The sequence below is a fragment of the Dendrobium catenatum genome, unplaced genomic scaffold (genome assembly GCF_001605985.2).
Source record: "Dendrobium catenatum unplaced genomic scaffold, ASM160598v2 fragScaff_scaffold_1157, whole genome shotgun sequence".
Lineage (NCBI taxonomy): Eukaryota > Viridiplantae > Streptophyta > Magnoliopsida > Asparagales > Orchidaceae > Dendrobium > Dendrobium catenatum.
This window is the reverse complement of record NW_021319619.1, coordinates 131999-150975: the sequence shown is the minus strand read 5'-3', so window position 1 is coordinate 150975 and position 18977 is coordinate 131999. Positions and strand designations below refer to the sequence as shown.

The 18977-nt window shown below is 34.1% G+C and overlaps 2 protein-coding genes across 2 annotated transcripts; both read left to right on the top strand.

The window, feature by feature from the left end:
* The first annotated feature begins 558 nt into the window (after nt 1-558).
* On the top strand, nt 559-5575 carry LOC110103279 (protein SPIRAL1-like 1). The gene is made up of 3 exons (XM_020831933.2): nt 559-706; nt 4538-4790; nt 5210-5575. Exons 2-3 carry the CDS (start codon nt 4572-4574, stop codon nt 5288-5290), a joined length of 300 nt encoding a protein of 99 aa, XP_020687592.1. The 5' UTR covers nt 559-706; nt 4538-4571; the 3' UTR covers nt 5291-5575.
* A 5145-nt stretch (nt 5576-10720) lies between these two features.
* On the top strand, nt 10721-13142 carry LOC110103275 (cytochrome P450 78A5). Its single transcript, XM_028698824.1, has 2 exons — nt 10721-11777; nt 12313-13142. Exons 1-2 carry the CDS (start codon nt 10869-10871, stop codon nt 12913-12915), a joined length of 1512 nt encoding a protein of 503 aa, XP_028554657.1. The 5' UTR covers nt 10721-10868; the 3' UTR covers nt 12916-13142.
* Nucleotides 13143-18977: the final 5835 nt, after the last annotated feature.

Below are 18977 nucleotides of genomic sequence, written 5' to 3'. Positions count from 1 at the left end.
TCACATGTTGTTGCTAAAAACATTAATTTATGTCATTACCTACAGGTCAATGAACATTGTCGACATCAACTCTTACTCTTGATGCTAGCACTAATATTTATAGTGAACTTCTTGCTCTCTGATCTACTCCCCTCAAATGAAGATGATCAATAAAAAACAAATGATCTATTGAAGACAACCCTTATGCCACATGACTCTTCCAATTTCTACAATGAAATTAAAGAAAGCAATCAAATTATAGAAATATAAGAAATTAAAAAAATAATAACACTAGAAAAATTAAAATTTCATCTAAAAAAAGATAATCACAAATCATTTGAAAAAAAATATGATAGCAAAATGGAGATAAATCTCATACATTTTAGAATAGTTTATTTTTAAATAATGATGAAAATAAACCATTTGTAAAATATTTATTTTAGAGCATAAAGGTCTAAATTTTCAAATTTCATCATCCAACAAGCCCTTATAAAATTTTTGCATAATATTTCATCTCACTAACAATTGCCTAAATTTACGAAATGATAAGGGGGACAACACTAATAAATGATTTTGATAAGGTATATGCGAAAATAGTTGGGCCTGGTTCGGATTCTTCCACCAGCTTAAACGCTATAAAAATAGGTTAATCTGTAGCTAACCCACTCTAACATCTCCCACATTCTCTTATCAGCTGCATCGGCGATTCCGATCGGCAGAAACAGAGGTGAGAAACCCTTGCCTTAATCTACTTCTAGGTCTCTGGATCGGCCTTTCGATCGGCTAGATTTGTCATTTCTTCTTGTTTATGTTGTTGTTTTAGTTGGGATTTTTTAACTGAAGAAGCCGGCTCTTTTAGGGCTTCTGCTTCGTTTGGGGTTTCATTCGTTGCAGATTTTGAAATTTTGACTGTTGTTGAATTGGATCTGATTTTACAGCGTACCTGTTCAGACCGATCTTTGGTTTATCTCGTTTCGCTTATTTTCAGATAGTGCAGAACTTATTATGTCATCCCTGTGAATCAATATGTTTCTTCTCCATTGCAATTATTGTGATGTTGCATACATTAGGTCAGATTCAAATTTGGTTGGTATACGTTTTAATTTGCGTGCTCTTAGAACCGATCGGTGATCCATTCGCGGATGGAACATTAATGTTTTGTCTCCGCCGGTAATTCTGATTTGAATAACATTAGGTGAGAAACCCTTACCTTAGCGTGCCTTCGATAGCCTAGATTTGCCATATCTGCCCGTTTTTGTTTCTTTCCTCCACGGGCTTTGCTCAGGAGGCGGATTCTCTTAGGGTTTGTCTCGGTTCGGAGCTGTATTCAGCTTTTTTATTGATATTTTGACGGATATCGAGTTTGATCTCGTTTTTCAGCTTACCACTTAAGATCAGTTTATGATTTGTTCCTTTTCGCTTATTGGCCATGCATAGAGTGTTCACTTGTTTTCTTGTTTATCAATCTGTTACTTCCCAGTTGCAATTATTGTGATGTAGTATGAATGAGTTGAGATGGTTGGTTAGCTTTGACTTTGGTCAGTACACTCTTTAATCTGACTATTCTTTAAACTAATCGTTCATACTTGCTGAAGATGGAAGATTGATGTTGTATCTTTGCTGGTGATTCAGATCCGAATAACTGGATTTTGGAACCCTTACCCTAATTGCGGATGGAAATTGATCTATTATGTTCTGGTGGACAATATATCAATCATTTGTGACTTCTTTCTCCTTAATAATTTGATTAGCTTATTTTCCTTTTTAATTTAAGAGTAAAGATGAACTTTGGATATAGACATTGTTCTCTAATTTTCCCATGTGTCATTCTGGTTCATCCCCAATAGTTTAATGTGTTATAGTTGAGTTGAGATGGGCAACTAGCTTGAAATGGGTCATGTATGAATTAATTTTGAGTATTCTTAGACCTTATTGGTCTCCTACTTGCGGATGTTAGATTCTTCTATTATAATCTCGTAGACAATATATCAATTAGCTTTGACTCCTTCGTATTCAAAAAACAACATAATTGGCCTGGCTTTCTCTTTTTGACAAAGAGGGTATAGGAATTTAGGATAATATTAAGGATGAAAGTAAGAATCTTTTATTTGAGGTGATTTGTAGCACCATACGAGACTAGGCTAATTTGGTACTAGAGTTTCATGTATTTTATTTACTTACCATAAGTATATACACAATTTAATTTGTTCATAACTTATTCTCAATAGGCATTAACTTGACCAACATGGCAAGTTAATTGTAGAGTTGGGAAAGTTTTTATGGAAGAGCTAAATGAACAAAATTATGAAGCATGGTATAGATTGACTACAAATGTAAAGATAAGTTAGCTTTGAAAAAAAGCTGGAAGTTGAAGAAAGAGTTAGGTTCTGAGCATTTTATTTGTTTAGTGTAGGAGATTCATTGGAGATATTTGAGTAGTGTATTTTATAGATATTTTTAATTAAATCCTAATGATTTAAGCGTTAAATTGATGGGGAAGAAGAATTTTGGCTCATTTGTAAAAACAAAGAAAAATCTTAGGATTGTAGTAACCATAGGAGAGTCAAACTTATGGGGCATAGAGTAAAGTTATGAGGAAGGGTAATGAAACAAAAATTGTGAATAATGATATTGGTATTAAAAATCTAATTTGATTTTATGCTAGAAAGAACTACTATGAAGGTATTTTAGTGTCAAGGATATTAATGTAAATATAAAGAGCAATGAAAGAAATTCAGGTGATTTGCTCAGCTTAGGGAAGCATATGATCAGATACTAATAGAATGTATTTGCCTTGCAATAAAAGGAACATGTTACAAGTATATTGAAGCCATTGATATACTTCTGATGGGTGGGTTTTAGGCTTTGTTTGGGACGGCTTTCTACCGCTTCTTAAAGCAGCTTTCTAGTACAAAAATCCAGCTTTAAGAAGCAGTAAGAAAATCATCCCAAACAAAACCTTAATCTGCGTATTAGACCTGTTCAATCGCCCTAGAGAAAGAAATATTGTTTTTTAATGTTCTGGCAGATTTTAGATCAACTAGTTATGACTTTTGCTCTCAAAGTTTTAGTTAGCTGATGTTCCTATCATGAAAATCTGCTAATTTAGGTTAGTACGTAGTGCAGTAGGATGAAATAGGATGAAAGTAAATGATCAATTGTTTGAGATTATTCGCGGCCAGCTGCTGATGTCCATCCAATCTGGCAAATTAGAATATCATGTGTTTTCATTTACTTCTAAGTATACATAAAGTTTAATGTGTTCATAATTGATTCAATTATTCTCAATGCACATTAAATATGCTGAGCTGCTTGTCAATTCTTGAGTAGGTAAGGTTTGTTAAAGGAGCAAAATGAAACAAAATTGTGAAGCATATTAAACATTGATTAAAAAAGGGGAAGTTTACTTCCAAAAAAATTGTTTACTTCCAAAAAAATTGTTTGAACATAAACTAGAATTAGGCCTATGTTGGAGAGTCATTAGAGATATGGGAGTTCTATAGTTAATGAAATGCACAAAATTGAGAGGGTGTTCAATTATTAAAAAAGAAATTTTTTGGCTTGTTTATAAGAACAAAAGAAACATTTGAGATTATGGTAATGATAGGAGAATCAAACTTATGAGCCTTTCAAAAAAGTTATAGGATCATATTACAAAGGAAAGATTCATAAAATTTATATTTGTGGTAGAAAAGTAATTTGATTTTATATCGAAAGATTAATTCTATGTTATGAAAGGTAGAGGCAGACCTAAAAAAGCTTAGTTAGAAACTATTAGAAATGACCTTTTTATTAGATTTAAAGAAAAATTTGACTCTTAATAGGGCACAATGGAGAAAAATGATTCATTTAGTCAACCCCACGTAGTAGGATAAAGACTTGATATTGTTATTGTTGTTGTTGTCAAAAAAAATTGTAAAGAAATGATTTTTGTGCCAGGTCAAATTATTATTACATATAAAGTGCAATGAAAAATTTTAAGATGCTTTCAATTATATATGATTTAAGCAATACAAGAATGAATTTGACTATCACTAAAATGTAAATGCGCATGAATTTGATTTATTGCATGAGAGAATGAGATGAAGACAATGGTTGGGATCAATGCTTGGTGTGGTCAACAGGAAAAGATGCTTCAAGAATACTACTAGAATATTATGAAGACAGATAAATCTAACAAGGTCATAATGAAACCAACTATGCTTTATGAATTTAATTTTGGGTTCCTAAGTCAATGACAGCCAAGTTAAATATCGAGGAAGTGGAAGTATTAAAAGAAATGTGTGGTCTGAAACGGTCATTAAGTTGTCTCTAATATAATATGTAGGTTTCTGGCTTTAGAATATCTAGCTGGCCTCTCTAACAAAACAGAACTTAAGGCTTCGTTTGGGACAGCTTTCTTACTGTTTCTTAAAGCAGCTTTCTAGTACAAAAATTAAGAAGCAGTAAGAAAGCCGTCTGTCTCAAACGAAGCCTAAGTTGCATTTCATTATAATATTGTAGCTTCTCATGATCTCTGATGCGTTCTTATTTCATTTGAGCTTGAAAACTTGTTCAGGTAGAGCAGCAGGCGGATATCCAGTTAAGTGGGAATGGGTCGCGGCGTGAGCAGTGGTGGGGGGCAGAGCTCTTTGGGCTACCTATTTGGGGGTGGTGAGGCTCCCAAACCTGCTACTGACAACACAAACCCTGCTCGCAATGCAAATCCAGCACCAGTTGATAACAGCAAGCAGATTCCCGCTGGCATCCCAGGAAATGTCACAAACAATTACTTTCGAGCTGATGGCCAAAACAATGGAAATTTCATTACTGTATGCATCTCTCTATCCAAAATCTGTTTTCCTATTTCTTACCTGCAGTTTTTAAACTGTTTCTCCACGGCCTTCTCCAACCGAACTCCAAACACATGAATGGCGTCGCTTGCGAGCTCCAGCCGAAGGGCAAAACTTCCAGTATTTAGTTGTAGGTGAACAGTGCGACGTCAATATTCTGCGCTATTTTTCTGTTTCTACCGGATTTGCCGAAGAAACGTGCTGAGGAGAAAGATGGTTATCCGGGCGCAAAATGGAGTTCGATTGGAGATGAATCACACTATTTTTTAGTTTCACTGTATTTTGGAGTGAAGAATGAAATTTTCGATTGGAGATGCCCTAACTCTCTAACATTCTCTAACATGACGACACTTTCAACATGTGATTCTCAAAGTGACCGTAGCTTTTTGCTTGTGCAGGACCGACCTTCAACCAAAGTCCATGCAGCTCCAGGCGGGGGTTCCTCTCTTGGCTATCTCTTCGGTGATGGAACCAAGTGATTCTTATCTTGGGCGAGTTTCTCCTGGACAATACAAATTAGAAGGGTTTGTTATCCTTTGTTGTGAACTGGTGCATCAAAACTTAAGAAGAAGAACTCTGAAATTTTTCGCTGATTACCTCTTTTTTTTTTATCTTTGGTTCTGTTGTGTAGTATTATAATATTGCTTTCTTGTGGGAAGTTTGTCTTTCGTGAGAGACATCTTGATGGATGATTGGGAAAAATAGTTGATTAATCCATCTGTATCTGTAGACTCTTATTGAAATATGTTGTTCCTTATCTGGTTTGTTCTCTTTGATGACGAGGAATTGTTTGCTGCCACGCTCGGGCTTTTCCCGAGCACGCTTGGCGGTTCCTAAACACCGACCGACCTACCGGGCCACCCACGCCTATAGTACCCGCAGCCGGTGCTTAGGGGCCCCACTTAAGGGCGACAGTTCGTTTCCCTTTTCTTGTGTTTTTATTGCTATAAAAGCATATTTAATTAAACCTTTTAACTTAAAAAAAAAAAATTAAACCTTTAACTTTCGGGGAAAAAAAACTTAAAAAGTCTATTAGTTGATCATTATTTATTGGTAATTTTGTTGAAATTTTTTTTTTAGTACTATTAAATTTAGATTTTGGGGAAATGTAGCTTCAGCAATGGTTTGTTTACATTAGCATTTCTGATTCAGTGAATGAATAATCTTTTTATTTGTGCTTGCTTGAGTGTATAGATTTATGAGAAGACAGAATGTTTGGTACGACTTTATTACGGTTTTTTAAAGCCGTTTTTTAGAAAATTATTTTAAGAAACAATAAAAAAGCTCTTCCAAATGAAGCCTAAAAAAGAGATTTTTTTTGTGGTGAAATGAAGCTTTAGCAATGATTTGTTTACATTAAGCATTTCTGATTCTATGAATGAAAATTCTTCTTCTTGAGTGTATAGATTATGACAAGGCATATTAGGACATGTTAAATTTCCTTACATTAAAAAAATTAATGAATTAGCAATTTTGAAATATGTTCTGATTTCTAATATAGAAAAATGTCAAACATGAAAAATACCATAGAAATCTATGATTAGTAGAGAACTAATAGTATTATCTTTGATAAGTGAAAAATCATACCTCAGAAATGGGTAACACAATCATTTTTATTGATGATTATTATTCTTGATAAATTTATATGCATTACTTAGAATAAAGATAAGTAAGAATTTGAATTTTATAATATATTTAGATTTGATGTTGTAAGAATTTGAATGTTTTTAGTTGATCTGAACCTATCAATGTGACAAACCCAACAACATGAAAAGTGTTTCAATTTGAGCGCAAATAAGCTCAAGTCTAGCTCTTAAGGCGTAGTTGGAAATTTCGCAACATAGATTAAAGTACCAAATGGTCTCTAAATTTTGAGTGCTTAATGTCAAAAAGAATGTCTTCATGAGAGAAATTCAATAAGTCTAATATCACTCAATTTTGTGGTCATTAAGACACTTAAATGTTAAAAAAATAGTCTATAATAACTCAATTTTCAAAGGCTAAGCTTTTAAAAATATAGATTCCTATTACACAAAGATTGAGAGTTTATTAATTATTATTACTTCCAACACCTTAATTGTAGACATTACTTTAAGTTTTTATATTTATACAAACATAAAGAAGCATACATTCAAAGGTTAAATAAATAAGAAATATTATTTCAAAGCCAAATTTTGAGTTACCATATCTATATGGTGTAAACAAACTATTCATTAGGTTTTTTTTTTTTTTAATAGACTTCTAAAATCTTCAGTTGTTTCCTTAGCTTTCAACAAGTGGTTCCTTATCATCACTACTTAGCACTCAACATCTATATCAAGGAAAAAATCAAGCTCTCCTTATTAACATCTTTGATTGCTACATCAACGATGTGATGATAAATTTGTCTGATGATCAGTCAAAGACAAAGACAAATCTTTGGCACATTTATGCATATGCATAATAGTTCGATACTCCTAATAGAGTAGTATTATAGACTTTCAGAGAAGAATGTGCATCATCTATTTGGAATAGTATCAAGCCTCTACAGAAAAGAGTACCAACACTTGCAAATAAGGAATTATACATCTCCTATATATGATAGTGGCGAACCTCTTTTAAGAGGAGAAACCAAGATTTATAAAGCGAGCATTGGAGTTTGTGTTTTCCCGTAACTATACTTATAGAAGATAATTTGATGTGTTTTATAGAAAAATATTGGAGACTGAAAAGGGGAATACAATCTTCCTATACATTATATTGTTTAACCCTTTTTAAGAGAAGAAAAGAGAGCCTACCAATTTAGAATGTGAGTTTTCCCCCTCCCCAATGCAGACTATTTCTATTTGAAGAAATGAGAGTTGTAGTTTTTTCTTAGAAATTCTAAAACATGTCTCAAAAAAATTTGCAATTTTTTGATAGCTTTTTGAAGCATTTATGGCTTAATTTAAAAATAATATATATATTTTTAATAAAAAATCGCTCAAAACATTACCTTATACATTAGAAGAAAAATGAAAAAATATATATATCGACATGCCTATAGAGAGGCATGTTGATGCAGACATAGTGGTTGGTCAGTTAGGCGGACGTAGTCTTATCAAGTATGTATAGGTTCAATTTTGTGCCTTAACAATTAGGATCCATACCATTTTTCAATGTTTTGGATCCAATATTAGTATTTTTTTTAGCTCAATTGAGCCTCTATAACTAATTTTTAGCAAACTTGAGAAATTTAGGGTAATTTTTTAATCAATTTTTGCTCTAGTTGACATGCCAATTTAAATGAATAGTCAAATTATAATTTAGGTAATTTATTATGTTCATAGCCATGAGTGGTGATTTTTCTTAAATTATAATTTTAAATCATAAATTTCTTAAAGACTCAACATATTTGAGGTTGACACAGATTTTGACTTATGAAAATAAAAGACAATTGATATGCACACAAAAAAAAATTCCTTCCATTTAAACATGAATCTTAATGTACTATGAATTAAAAAATTTGGTAAGTAAATTCATGACCCTATGAACTTCAATTACACCAAAATTATAATCGATCTAGATTTCTTGATGAGGCAAATCCAACAAAATCAAAAGTGCTCCAACCATAGCCCAATCAAGCTAAAATTAAGCACTTAAAGCATAATTAGAAATTTTGTAACATTAATTGAAAGACCAAATAACCTCTTAAGTCCTATGTACATATAGTTAAAATAAGCACCTTGATGAGAGAAATCCAATGAGCCTAAAATAACTCAATTTTGAAGTTATTAACATATTAAAAAAAAGGTTTTATTATCAAGGGAATCAACAAAAACCATCCGACGGAATATTTTGTGATTTTGGTTAAATTTATCAAAGTTTCACTTAAAAAAATTATAAATAGACCATCATTCTTTATATAAAAAGAAATTTGGACCTTAACTTGAAATTGAAGATAGCTTGGAAAACTAGAGATCCCTACCTGATGATCGATGTCAACAAACACCATCATTAATCACCATTGGCCATCTGTTATAGCTAAAATGTCATTTATTGGTTGATGTCACCCAACTTTTGCCACCTGACCATCGTTATCCAATTGATGTTGCCCCGACCATCATCATCCTACTACTACACCTTGATCATTAGTGCCGAACATTGGGTAGAGCTCTAAAGTTCTTCAAATGTGTAAGATCTCGCCAATCTCAAGTCTAGGTCATCTTTATGTGGAGAATGAGAGTTTATTTATAATATTTTAATATAAACATTCTAGTAAATCTAACTAAAACTTCATAACATTCTATTAGACAATCCATATTGAACCCTTTGTCAGAGAATGTTAATTTAGCATATAAGAGTTTTTCTAATCTCAAAATTGCATGATTTTAGGTTCATTTGATTCGTCTTATCAAGCCGTTTGATTTGACTATAGGTATGCAAGATTTTAATTTTTTTTAATCTGACAATCAATATCCCATAGTTTTTTACCATGCTTCAAGTGCTTGATTTGTACTCATTTGTATTTGGATTGGATTACTTTTGATGTCGTTGAGTTTTTCATGTCAAGAGGCCGATTAAGTAAATTTTCATAAGACATATTAAGAAATATAACAGTTGCCCGCAAAGCAATACTGTGCACACTCATGATAAGAAATAAATTTGTTGTGTACGTGCTAGAATATACGCGGCGGTAGAGTTTGTAAATTCGCGTCCGAGCGTTGTACGAGTATTCATCACACAAGCAGAAAAGAGAAGTGGACACCAAGGTTTTTACGTGGAAAACCCGAAAGAGGGAAAAAACCACGGGGCCTCGCCCAGTTGCAAAGTTCCACTAGTATTTGTTTGAAGTACAAAGGTTGATCCGTCTTACAAATCAAGACGATCAATTTACAATCAACTTCTCGCAAAGTTACAAAGTTCTGCAAATTCTCGGCGTTTCCCGAAAATCCGGCAGAGTTCCGGCGTCTTCATGCGGCAGGAAGAGCTCTGGCGGTGGTCGAGGAGGAGCTTCTTCCTTCTCCTCCTTCTTCTCTTCTTCTTCTCTATCTTCACTTCTGTCCCCTTTGTGTAGAATGAGGGCTATGTTTATAGTTTTTCTGGAATGGCATAGCTCGTAAATAGGTGTGAGATCGTGGGTGAATAGGGAGTGGTTTGAATGGACGGCCGATATTGAACCCTTCGTTCGTGTACCGTTCGTTGGACATTTGAAGGCCTTAGTGATGTCGGAATTAGGTGATCTTGGGCTTGTTGGATTTTTCTCGTCCACTCTATTAGACAATCCATATTTCAGATAATGTTCATTTAGCATATAAGAGTTTTTCTAATCTCAAAATTGCATGATTTTAGGTTCATTTGATTCGTCTTATCAAGCTGTTTGATTTGACTATATGTATGCAAGATTTTAATTTTTTTTAATCCGACAATCAACATCCCATAGTTTTTTATCATACTTCAAGTGCTTGATTTGTACTCATTTGTATTTGGATTGGATCACTTTTGATGTCGTTGAGTTTTTCATGTCAAAAGGCCGATTAAGTAAATTTTCATAAGACGTATTAAGAAATACAACAGCTGCCCGCAAAGCAATACTGTGCACACTCATCATAAGAAATAAATTTAAGTCCTATGAAGTCTTAAAAAAAATAAATTTATTTTGAGCTAAATATAATATAAAATTTTATTAATTATTTATATATTAAACTCATATTACAATTAATTTAATAATTTTAAAATTTGTTCAGTAAATCATGAGCATTTATCTCCTGATTTCTTCTTTTTCTCATGCCAAATGCCAAGGGCAAGTCTGTTAAGTCACATTAACCACCTCTACTTCCTACTTAACTACAGTTAAATCTTCACGGTGAAACCAACCACAGTGATTAATGCTCAAACCCAGCTTCGACGGCCTATTTAAGCGTCCACCACTCTCTCTGTCTTCCCTCGCCTCAGTCCCGCCTTTTGGTTCTCTTCTTGCTCCCCGTTGCTCTCTTCCAAGAATACGCCGGCAACCGTCAAAAATCTCATTTTTTTCCCAACTCTTCCATAAAAACAACCCAAAATCTCATCTTTCTTCCACTCCTCCAAAACTCGCCAATGTTTCCCCCCGCCGACGACTCCCCTTCTATCCTCGTTCTCCTCCTCCCCAACACTACTGCCTTCTCCTTCCATCTCCTCCTCCTCTTCCTCTCCGCTGCCTTTCTTTTCTTTCCTGGAGGCATCGCATGGACTCACCGATCGCACATTCCAGGCCCCAGCTCCCTTGCTGCCGCCGTCGCCCTCTCCTCCACCACCGCCCACCGTGCCCTCGCCGCTCTCTCCAGTTCTCTCGCCGCCAACCGCCTCATGGCTTTCTCTCTTGGCTTCTCCCGTTTTATCATCTCAAGCCACCCTGAAACTGCCAAAGAGATTCTCAATTCCTCCGCTTTTGCTGACCGTCCAGTTAAGGAATCTGCCCGCGAGCTTCTCTTCCAACGCGCAATGGGATTTGCCCCATTTGGTGAGTATTGGAGGAATCTGAGGAGAATCTCCGCCACGCATCTCTTCTGTCCGCAGCGTATTGAGGCTTTTGGTGATCGCCGGCGGGAGATTGGGGAATGGATGGTGGAGGAAGTTAGAGTTTTGATGGGGAAGCAGGGGAAGGTGGAGATGAAGGGGGTTTTGCATTTTGGGGCTTTGAATAATGTTATGATGAGTGTGTTTGGCAAAAAAATTGATTTTGATAAGGGTGAGGGGATTGAGCTGGAGAAGATGGTGAGGGAAGGGTATGAACTTCTTGGGATTTTGAATTGGGCTGACCATTTGCCTCTTTTTCGGTGGATGGATTTGCAGGGTGTGAGGAGAAGGTCCAGGATTTTGGTTGGAAAGGTTAATGTGTTTGTTGGGAAGATTATAGAAGAGCATAAAATGAGAAGAAGGATTAATGGGTTTGGGGACTTTGTGGATGTGTTGCTTGATTTGGGGAAGGAGGAGATCTCTGATTCTGACATGGTTGCTATTCTCTGGGTGAGGTTTCTTTTTTCCCACTTTATTTTACTGTATACTATGCATCTTTCTTCAATTCAACTTTCTTATTCTTGTTGGCTCATTTGATATGAACTCAACTTATAGTTATGGATTATAATTTTTGAAGATTTTAATTTTTAAAGTAGCTTTCTAGTATAAAAATTGATTTTTTTTAACTAAAAAGATGTTTTAAGAAGCAGTAAGAAAGCCGTCCCAAACGAAATCTAAATAGTGTGATGTTTTCTAGAATGATCAAGTAGCAATTATGAATATAACTTGATATCTCAGTATTTGTGGGTTAAAATAAGACTTAAATGTCATTTATAACATTTTTAACTCAAGATGTCACCAAACCAAGTAGCTAACATTACATGGCTTATGACAAAAAACTAACCCACCCCCTAATTTTTTGGCCTTTTCACTTGATGTTTTTTTGGTCATTTATGAAAAACATGTCAATACAACAATGCTTCTGATTTTGGTGCATTAATGATGGGTCCTAAGAGTCACCTTGCATGAACATGCTTAATTTCAGGAGATGATATTTAGAGGAACTGATACAGTAGCTATTCTTTTGGAATGGATATTGGCAAGAATGGTACTGCACCCAGACATCCAAGCCAATGTTCAAGCTGAGATTGATGCCTATGTCGGCAAGTCCCGGGTTGTTTCTGATGCCGACATTCCCAACCTCCATTATCTTCAATCCATAGTTAAGGAGTCTCTCCGAATGCATCCTCCAGGCCCTCTCCTGTCTTGGGCTCGTCTTGCCATCCATGATGTTCATGTTGGTAATTACTTCATTCCTGCAGGCACCACTGCAATGGTGAACATGTGGGCGATCACCCACGACGAATCTATTTGGTCTGATCCTGATGAATTTAAGCCAGAGAGATTCTTGACAAATCATGTGAGCATAATGGGATCTGATTTAAGGATGGCGCCATTTGGTTCAGGCAGAAGGGTTTGTCCAGGGAAGGCTATGGGCTTGGCAACAGTTCACCTCTGGCTTGCTCAGCTTCTTCAGTCCTTCAAGTGGTTGCCATCAATTAGTGGGGTGGACTTGTCAGAATGCTTGAAGATGTCACTTGAGATGAAAAATCATTTAGTTTGCTGTGCAGTTCATAGGGATCCATGAATATCTTGCAATGCAGCTTATCCTGGGAGATCATACTGTTGCTTAATCACCATGTTTTTTAATCGATGGCTAGGTTTGGCATAAACTTGTTTTCAGTATTCTGTTTTGTCTTAGTGTTGGTAAGAAGGGCTTGTCATGTGTTCAAAGATAATGTAGAAGGTTATGTTGCATAATGTAGTTGTAAACAGCTTTCCATGATATACATAAAAGTTAGCTTTTTTTTTTAATCCATACTTTTTTTTGTTGCTCTTTCTACTCTATTACTGTTAATATGGATGACTAACATGCATCTTGAGGAGTTCATTTGGTTACTTGTAGATAGAAAACTTGATTTAGTAAATGTTGATTTTGTTTTCATTCATTTGATTTCCAATGTTTTCTTTGATATAATGTCCTGTTGTTATAATAAGAAATGTTTGTTTTGATGTTCTCTCTCATATTGAAGCAATTTGAAATCATTAGAAGTCAAAATTTATATGGTATTAATATTGAACAAATACATGCGATCTAGGTTGCCTCAATCTTAATGACTAAATGAGGAAAATTAAAAGAAAGAGCCTTGATCATGGTTAACTATTCTAGTTAATATTACATTTTTGGTAAAAGAGGAGATTATATTGCACTTACAAGATAACATCTTTATTTGAATAACATTGTGATAGGAAACTGATAGGAAATAAAAGAAAATATGAAACTTTGCTGCATAAATCAACAAAACCAGCACGCTTCCAAGCAGTTTTTGAGAGAAAAACACAGAATTAGTGGAGGGAAAACTTTTGATTTGATAGTGAATGAAAGGAACTAGTAAGATACAGTTGGATCTTCAATTGGAGAGGAAGATCCTGCTCTTCTCTCTAGCCAAAAACTAGTGCCTAAGCAAAACCATAAGAAAACACCAAATTCATAAAAAATCCTCATAACCCTAAAGCCTAGAACATAAAATACTACTTAAAGCAAAAGCAAACAACAATTCCCTAAACAACCCATAGAATTTGAATTTTTCCATCCCAAATCCTTCTTAATTAATGCCTCACCTCCCCCCCCCCCCCACACCACATCGAGCAGGTTATTCTGCATAGAATGATCCGAACTGCGATTCTAGGTGGGACCAGTTCAGCTGGCTCCTCAAGAGTCGGTCTAACACAAACACTAGTAGAAAGAGAGGAGAACTTGGCTTAAATTGGAATTTCAACAAAGTGCAAACATTATTTGAGAAATATTTTTATTGATGAAAGATGAAAGAAAACAAACAAGATACAATAGATCTTCAATTTTAGAGGAAGATTCGGCTCTCCCAATCCCTAGCCGCTAACTAGAGCCCAAACAAACCTAAGAACAATCTCAATTCAGTCAAAAACCAAAGATCCCTAACCCTAGGGAAAATATCCTACTTAATGCATACAAAAAATAAAGTTAACCCCTAAGCAATCCCTCTTTGAATTTTCCCTCCTAAACAACATTAATCCCTTCATAAAAGCTGGTTGTTGGAAGTCACGTAGAGGGAGCGGAACTCTTGTTTCGCCTCCAATAAAACAAAGCCGGTCCAGGATGGACCGATTGGACCAGTCTAATATGTAGATAATAATATTATTATCTAAATAGAATTCAACTAAACAGGCCTTCAACATTTTCCATTATTTAATTGTCATATTTTCAAACTTAACGCAACCATGTATATTATATCCGAGGGCAAATAGATAATCATCATATTATTGTAGTGCACCATGCACTTCTTTATCACTTGAAAGGATCACCAATTGCTTTCAATCTTTTATGCTATACTGACAAACACTTATTGCAACTAACTATTATTTATTTACAAAATGCCTCGTGCTTTGTAAGCCTACTTATCCTTTATGGAATTATGATTCTTCATGCTCAATAAAAAATATAACAAATATGTTGCAGGTCATTATCTATTAAAGAAATTATACTCAGACTTTCATTGATTTGAACTTTATTGTACAAATCAACTAAATGATTAAGGAATAAGAACAAAAACATAATGATTTGATTCCAATATCCTTCTCTTTTTGGGATCCAAATCCTACATAGAATATTTGGAGCTCTCAAAAGCTTCCATCTTTTTCATTCTCAAGTGGAAGAACATCCAAATGGCACCTGCACTTCCTCCAACTAAATACAACTGGCCTTTCTTCCTTATCTTGCTTACTCCCACTTTTATCGCTTTACTATTCCTAGCTTCTAACATTCCATATTTCTTTATTTGAAAATTTGTGTAATTATAAGAGACAAGAAGACAAAGATTTGGAAAATCTTTGATGGATTTGACCATTCTATTTGTTAAAGAATATGACATGCAAAGTGGAAAAAAATTGTGCCTATATTGATTTTAATATCGCTACTACGTGGGGTTAGCCTCATGAATATTTTTTCTCTAATGTGAGTCATTAAGAGACCACCTTTTTCTGAATGGTCGTGATTTTTGCAATGAAAGCAATCCAACCCTTGTTCTATTTCCCCTCTTGCCTTGGATGAATTATTCTGTGGATGCCGAACACCGTCCAAAGTCCAATGAAAATGGGCCACATCACCCCCTATTCGGTATTGCGACTCGGTACTGCTCGGTACCGAGCTCGGTAATGGATGACGTGGTTGCACCGGATTCGTCTATGGACAATAAGTTGTGTCCGGTGTCTTCACAGAATAATCTCTCCTTGCCTTTACTCAACAGTTCAGCAACAATGTAACTATAACAGGCCGTAGCACTGAAACTAATCTATTGTAGCAGCTTGTGATACTGTAGTAGCGATAGTGAGCCAAAAGCAGTGGCAGTGCAGCTAGTGCTATGACGAAGAACTGAACTCTGCCACTCTGGTTGAAGTAGGGTTTTAGGAGTGGAAAGGGTGGTAGGAAGACCATTGCTTGTTATTTTTGGAGAAATTTTAAGGAGAAAGAAATTCTAATTCTTGCATAGTTATTGGGAACTCCAGTCCTCAGCATAGAAAAAGTTCTGTTGATTTTAAAATGATTTTACAAGTATTCCATGCATCTGATTATGGATCAATACCCCCCTAATAATTTATTAAGGATTAATAAACTTAATTAATAAAAATTAAGGAGTGTACACAAATTTAGCGTTTCTAAAAGCATGAGATGAAATACACTCTTAGATTAATAAACTTTTCTTTTTAAGGTTGCGTTTGGGATAGCTTTCTTACTGCTTTTTAAAGCATATTTCTAGTATAAAAATTTTAATTTTTAAACTAAAAAGCTGTTTTAAGAAGCAATAAAAAAATATTTTCAAATGAAGCCTAAGTTAACATCAACTTATGTTAGTAAGGATTAGAAGAATAGAGTTAGTATACACATAATTACAAAACTTTAATATTGTATCAATAAATGTAAAAATTTATGATGATATATGAGCAAACATCTAACTACCTTATCATGCTCAAATTACCGTTAATTTGGCGATTTATGCAATATAACGGCAAAAATAGAGAGAGTTTAGTTTAGTTTAATCAAATTAGAGAGCCATTTTAGAGAGCAATGATTAAGTTGCCTCTAGTGTAATATGGGTCTAATTATTATGTACGGACACCGAACGGAGAGAACCGTCCGGATTTGCTGCGCTTTTACTGTTCTTTTGCTCCGCTTTTGCAAAAGGGCAGTAAAAAAGCATTCATAATTGAATATTTGCTGTCCTTTTGCAAAAAGGCAGCAAAAGCGCAACAAATTCGGACGATTCTCTCAGTCCGATGTCTGCACAGAATAATTTCTCCTACTATGGAGATCCCCATTTTCATGTACAAAAATAGTTTTTCTATGAATGCAGAAATAAGACTACATACATCAACCCTCAGGAACAGAGCCTGTATTAACAGAAGCTCCATGCAATAAGGATATTTTAAGCCTGAAAGTATGATGATGTGTGCAATTGATGGAGAATCTTGTTGATGCCTTGTTTTAAATGAAACATGCTTCCAACAACCTTTAACAGAACATGGTTGGCTTCTTTTTGTACAGTGAGCATCAATTATAATTTGATGACCTATCAAAACTTGATTTGCCTTTATAAACAGTTCTGCTATTTGGTCTACTATAGCTCTTTGCCAGCAAAGCTTGAAACAAGAGACATTGTTGGCAGCTTGGCTGAAATCATCATAATTTGAGACTGTGTACTATAAATGGTATACAACATATAGTTAAATTGGATATCTTTGGAATAGTTTCAAATCTATGGAAGAATCAAAAAATTTTAAGTCAGTTGTCACATATTCTTCTTTTTAAGTTTCTTATTTTTTTTTATTTTTATTTGCATTACTTCTTGCCATGTTGTTGTTAATCTACTTCTTTTTTTTTATTATTGTATTTATTTATCTTATTGGAGTTATTGCCCCCAACTTTTGTAACCACCAAGTTTTAAAAATTGGAAAGAATATAATCTGCTAAGTCTATAACGTTATTTTAGAGACTCTTGGGTTGGCTGAAAAAGAAATGTTGTATAAAAAGAATATTTGGTAGTTGTATGGATGAGTGTAAAAGAAATATATGAGATTATTATTTTTTTATTTGATTTGAAATAAAATAAATATAATGTTAAGTACAAAAAGGGTGTGGTATGTGGCCGACATTAACGGCGGTACTGGCCAACAGCAACAGCTGGTGAGGGTAGTGGCTCGTGGCGGCGTTGTTGGTGGCCGGTGATGTTTGGTAACAAAGATTTTTATATTTAAAATTTGAGTGATTATAGAGGAGTTTATAATTTAATATTAGCCATAATTTTAAGTTTGAGCTAAAGAAAAACTGATGAGTCAAATCTGGCTTGAATTTTAATCCGATGAAGTGAATCCATAACAAGATAATGCTCAACTTTGAGCTAAATTTGAGCACAATTTAAGATCAAATTGAATGATTTTAAGCTTATTCGGATTCCAAATTCAAATTATTTTAAGATCAAATGATCATTTGTTATATATAAATATTTAATGAAAATTTGAATATGACATTTTGAAAAGAACCTCAATTTGTTTATCATTTTATTATTTTTCAGCTTTTCCTTTTGGTCTCTTCTTCTTTCATTCTTTTGGCTTCTCCTAGCTATGGCCCCTTGTCATTTAACTAGCTTCCTTTATCTTATTTGGGCAATAGGCTCTTGAAAGAATAGACCATGGCATCAAGTGCTTTCTCTTCAACTATAAGTAGTGATATCTTATTGAGAAGATCCTTAAATAAGGATAAATTATTCTATGTTGACGCCGATCGTAGCTCTACATTCAGAGATCAATGAGAATGAGCCACATCAGCAATACCGAGCCATGGTGTCGAGTGGTATCAAGCAGTATCGAACCGCAGTACTGACGTGACACATTATGGTTGGTCTCTCAACGACGTTCGACGTCCACACATAATAAATTCTCCTAAATGAGAGAATAATAACTAAGAGGTTGTTTGATGTGATTATAAGTGGGTATAAAATATTTTAAATATAGGGACTTTAAAATTTTGGTGTTTAAATTTAATGAAAAAGAAATTCATTCTTCATAATTGATATTGCCAAAATAATTAATTTTTATGCTTTCAATTTAATTATTATTTGAAGTACTTTTATATCTAATCAGTTCTTATTAAATGAAAAAATTATGTAGAATGTGATTTCTTATCTATCATATGTTCAAACAAAATAAAATTAATGTACATTTAGTAATATTATCTCACCAAAATGAAAAATATGATATCTCACCTATGAAATATATTTAAAATTCTTTAAAGAATTTTACTTACTTTAAATGACTTAAAAATTTATCAATTTTTAAGTATAATTTTCATCCATAAGCAATGAGATGAATCATAAGAAACATATTTCAATAATCTGATTATCACAAAAATCTATCTCAATAATCTGATAAACCGAACGGATAAGCATAGATTATGAGATAAACTAAATGATCATCTCTATACATATTTCAATAAAGTGATACATCACATCATATAATAAGTTAAGTTAAATAGGGAAAAAAATGTAATTAGTAGTTGGATCTTATGTGTTAGCTTCATTCTCATAGGAGATGAGTTCTATGGCATTGGCACTTTTTTAT

What these genes read in the sequence shown, in the direction of transcription:
- LOC110103275 (XM_028698824.1), top strand. Translation starts at nt 10,869, where the DNA reads ATGTTTCCCCCCGCCGACGACTCCCCTTCTATCCTCGTTCTCCTCCTC. An exon ending in ACATGGTTGCTATTCTCTGG is followed by an intron (nt 11,778 to 12,312) that starts GTGAGGTTTCTT and finishes GCTTAATTTCAG; the next exon opens with GAGATGATATTTAGAGGAAC.
- LOC110103279 (XM_020831933.2), top strand. Translation starts at nt 4,572, where the DNA reads ATGGGTCGCGGCGTGAGCAGTGGTGGGGGGCAGAGCTCTTTGGGCTAC. An exon ending in ACAATGGAAATTTCATTACT is followed by an intron (nt 4,791 to 5,209) that starts GTATGCATCTCT and finishes TTGCTTGTGCAG; the next exon opens with GACCGACCTTCAACCAAAGT.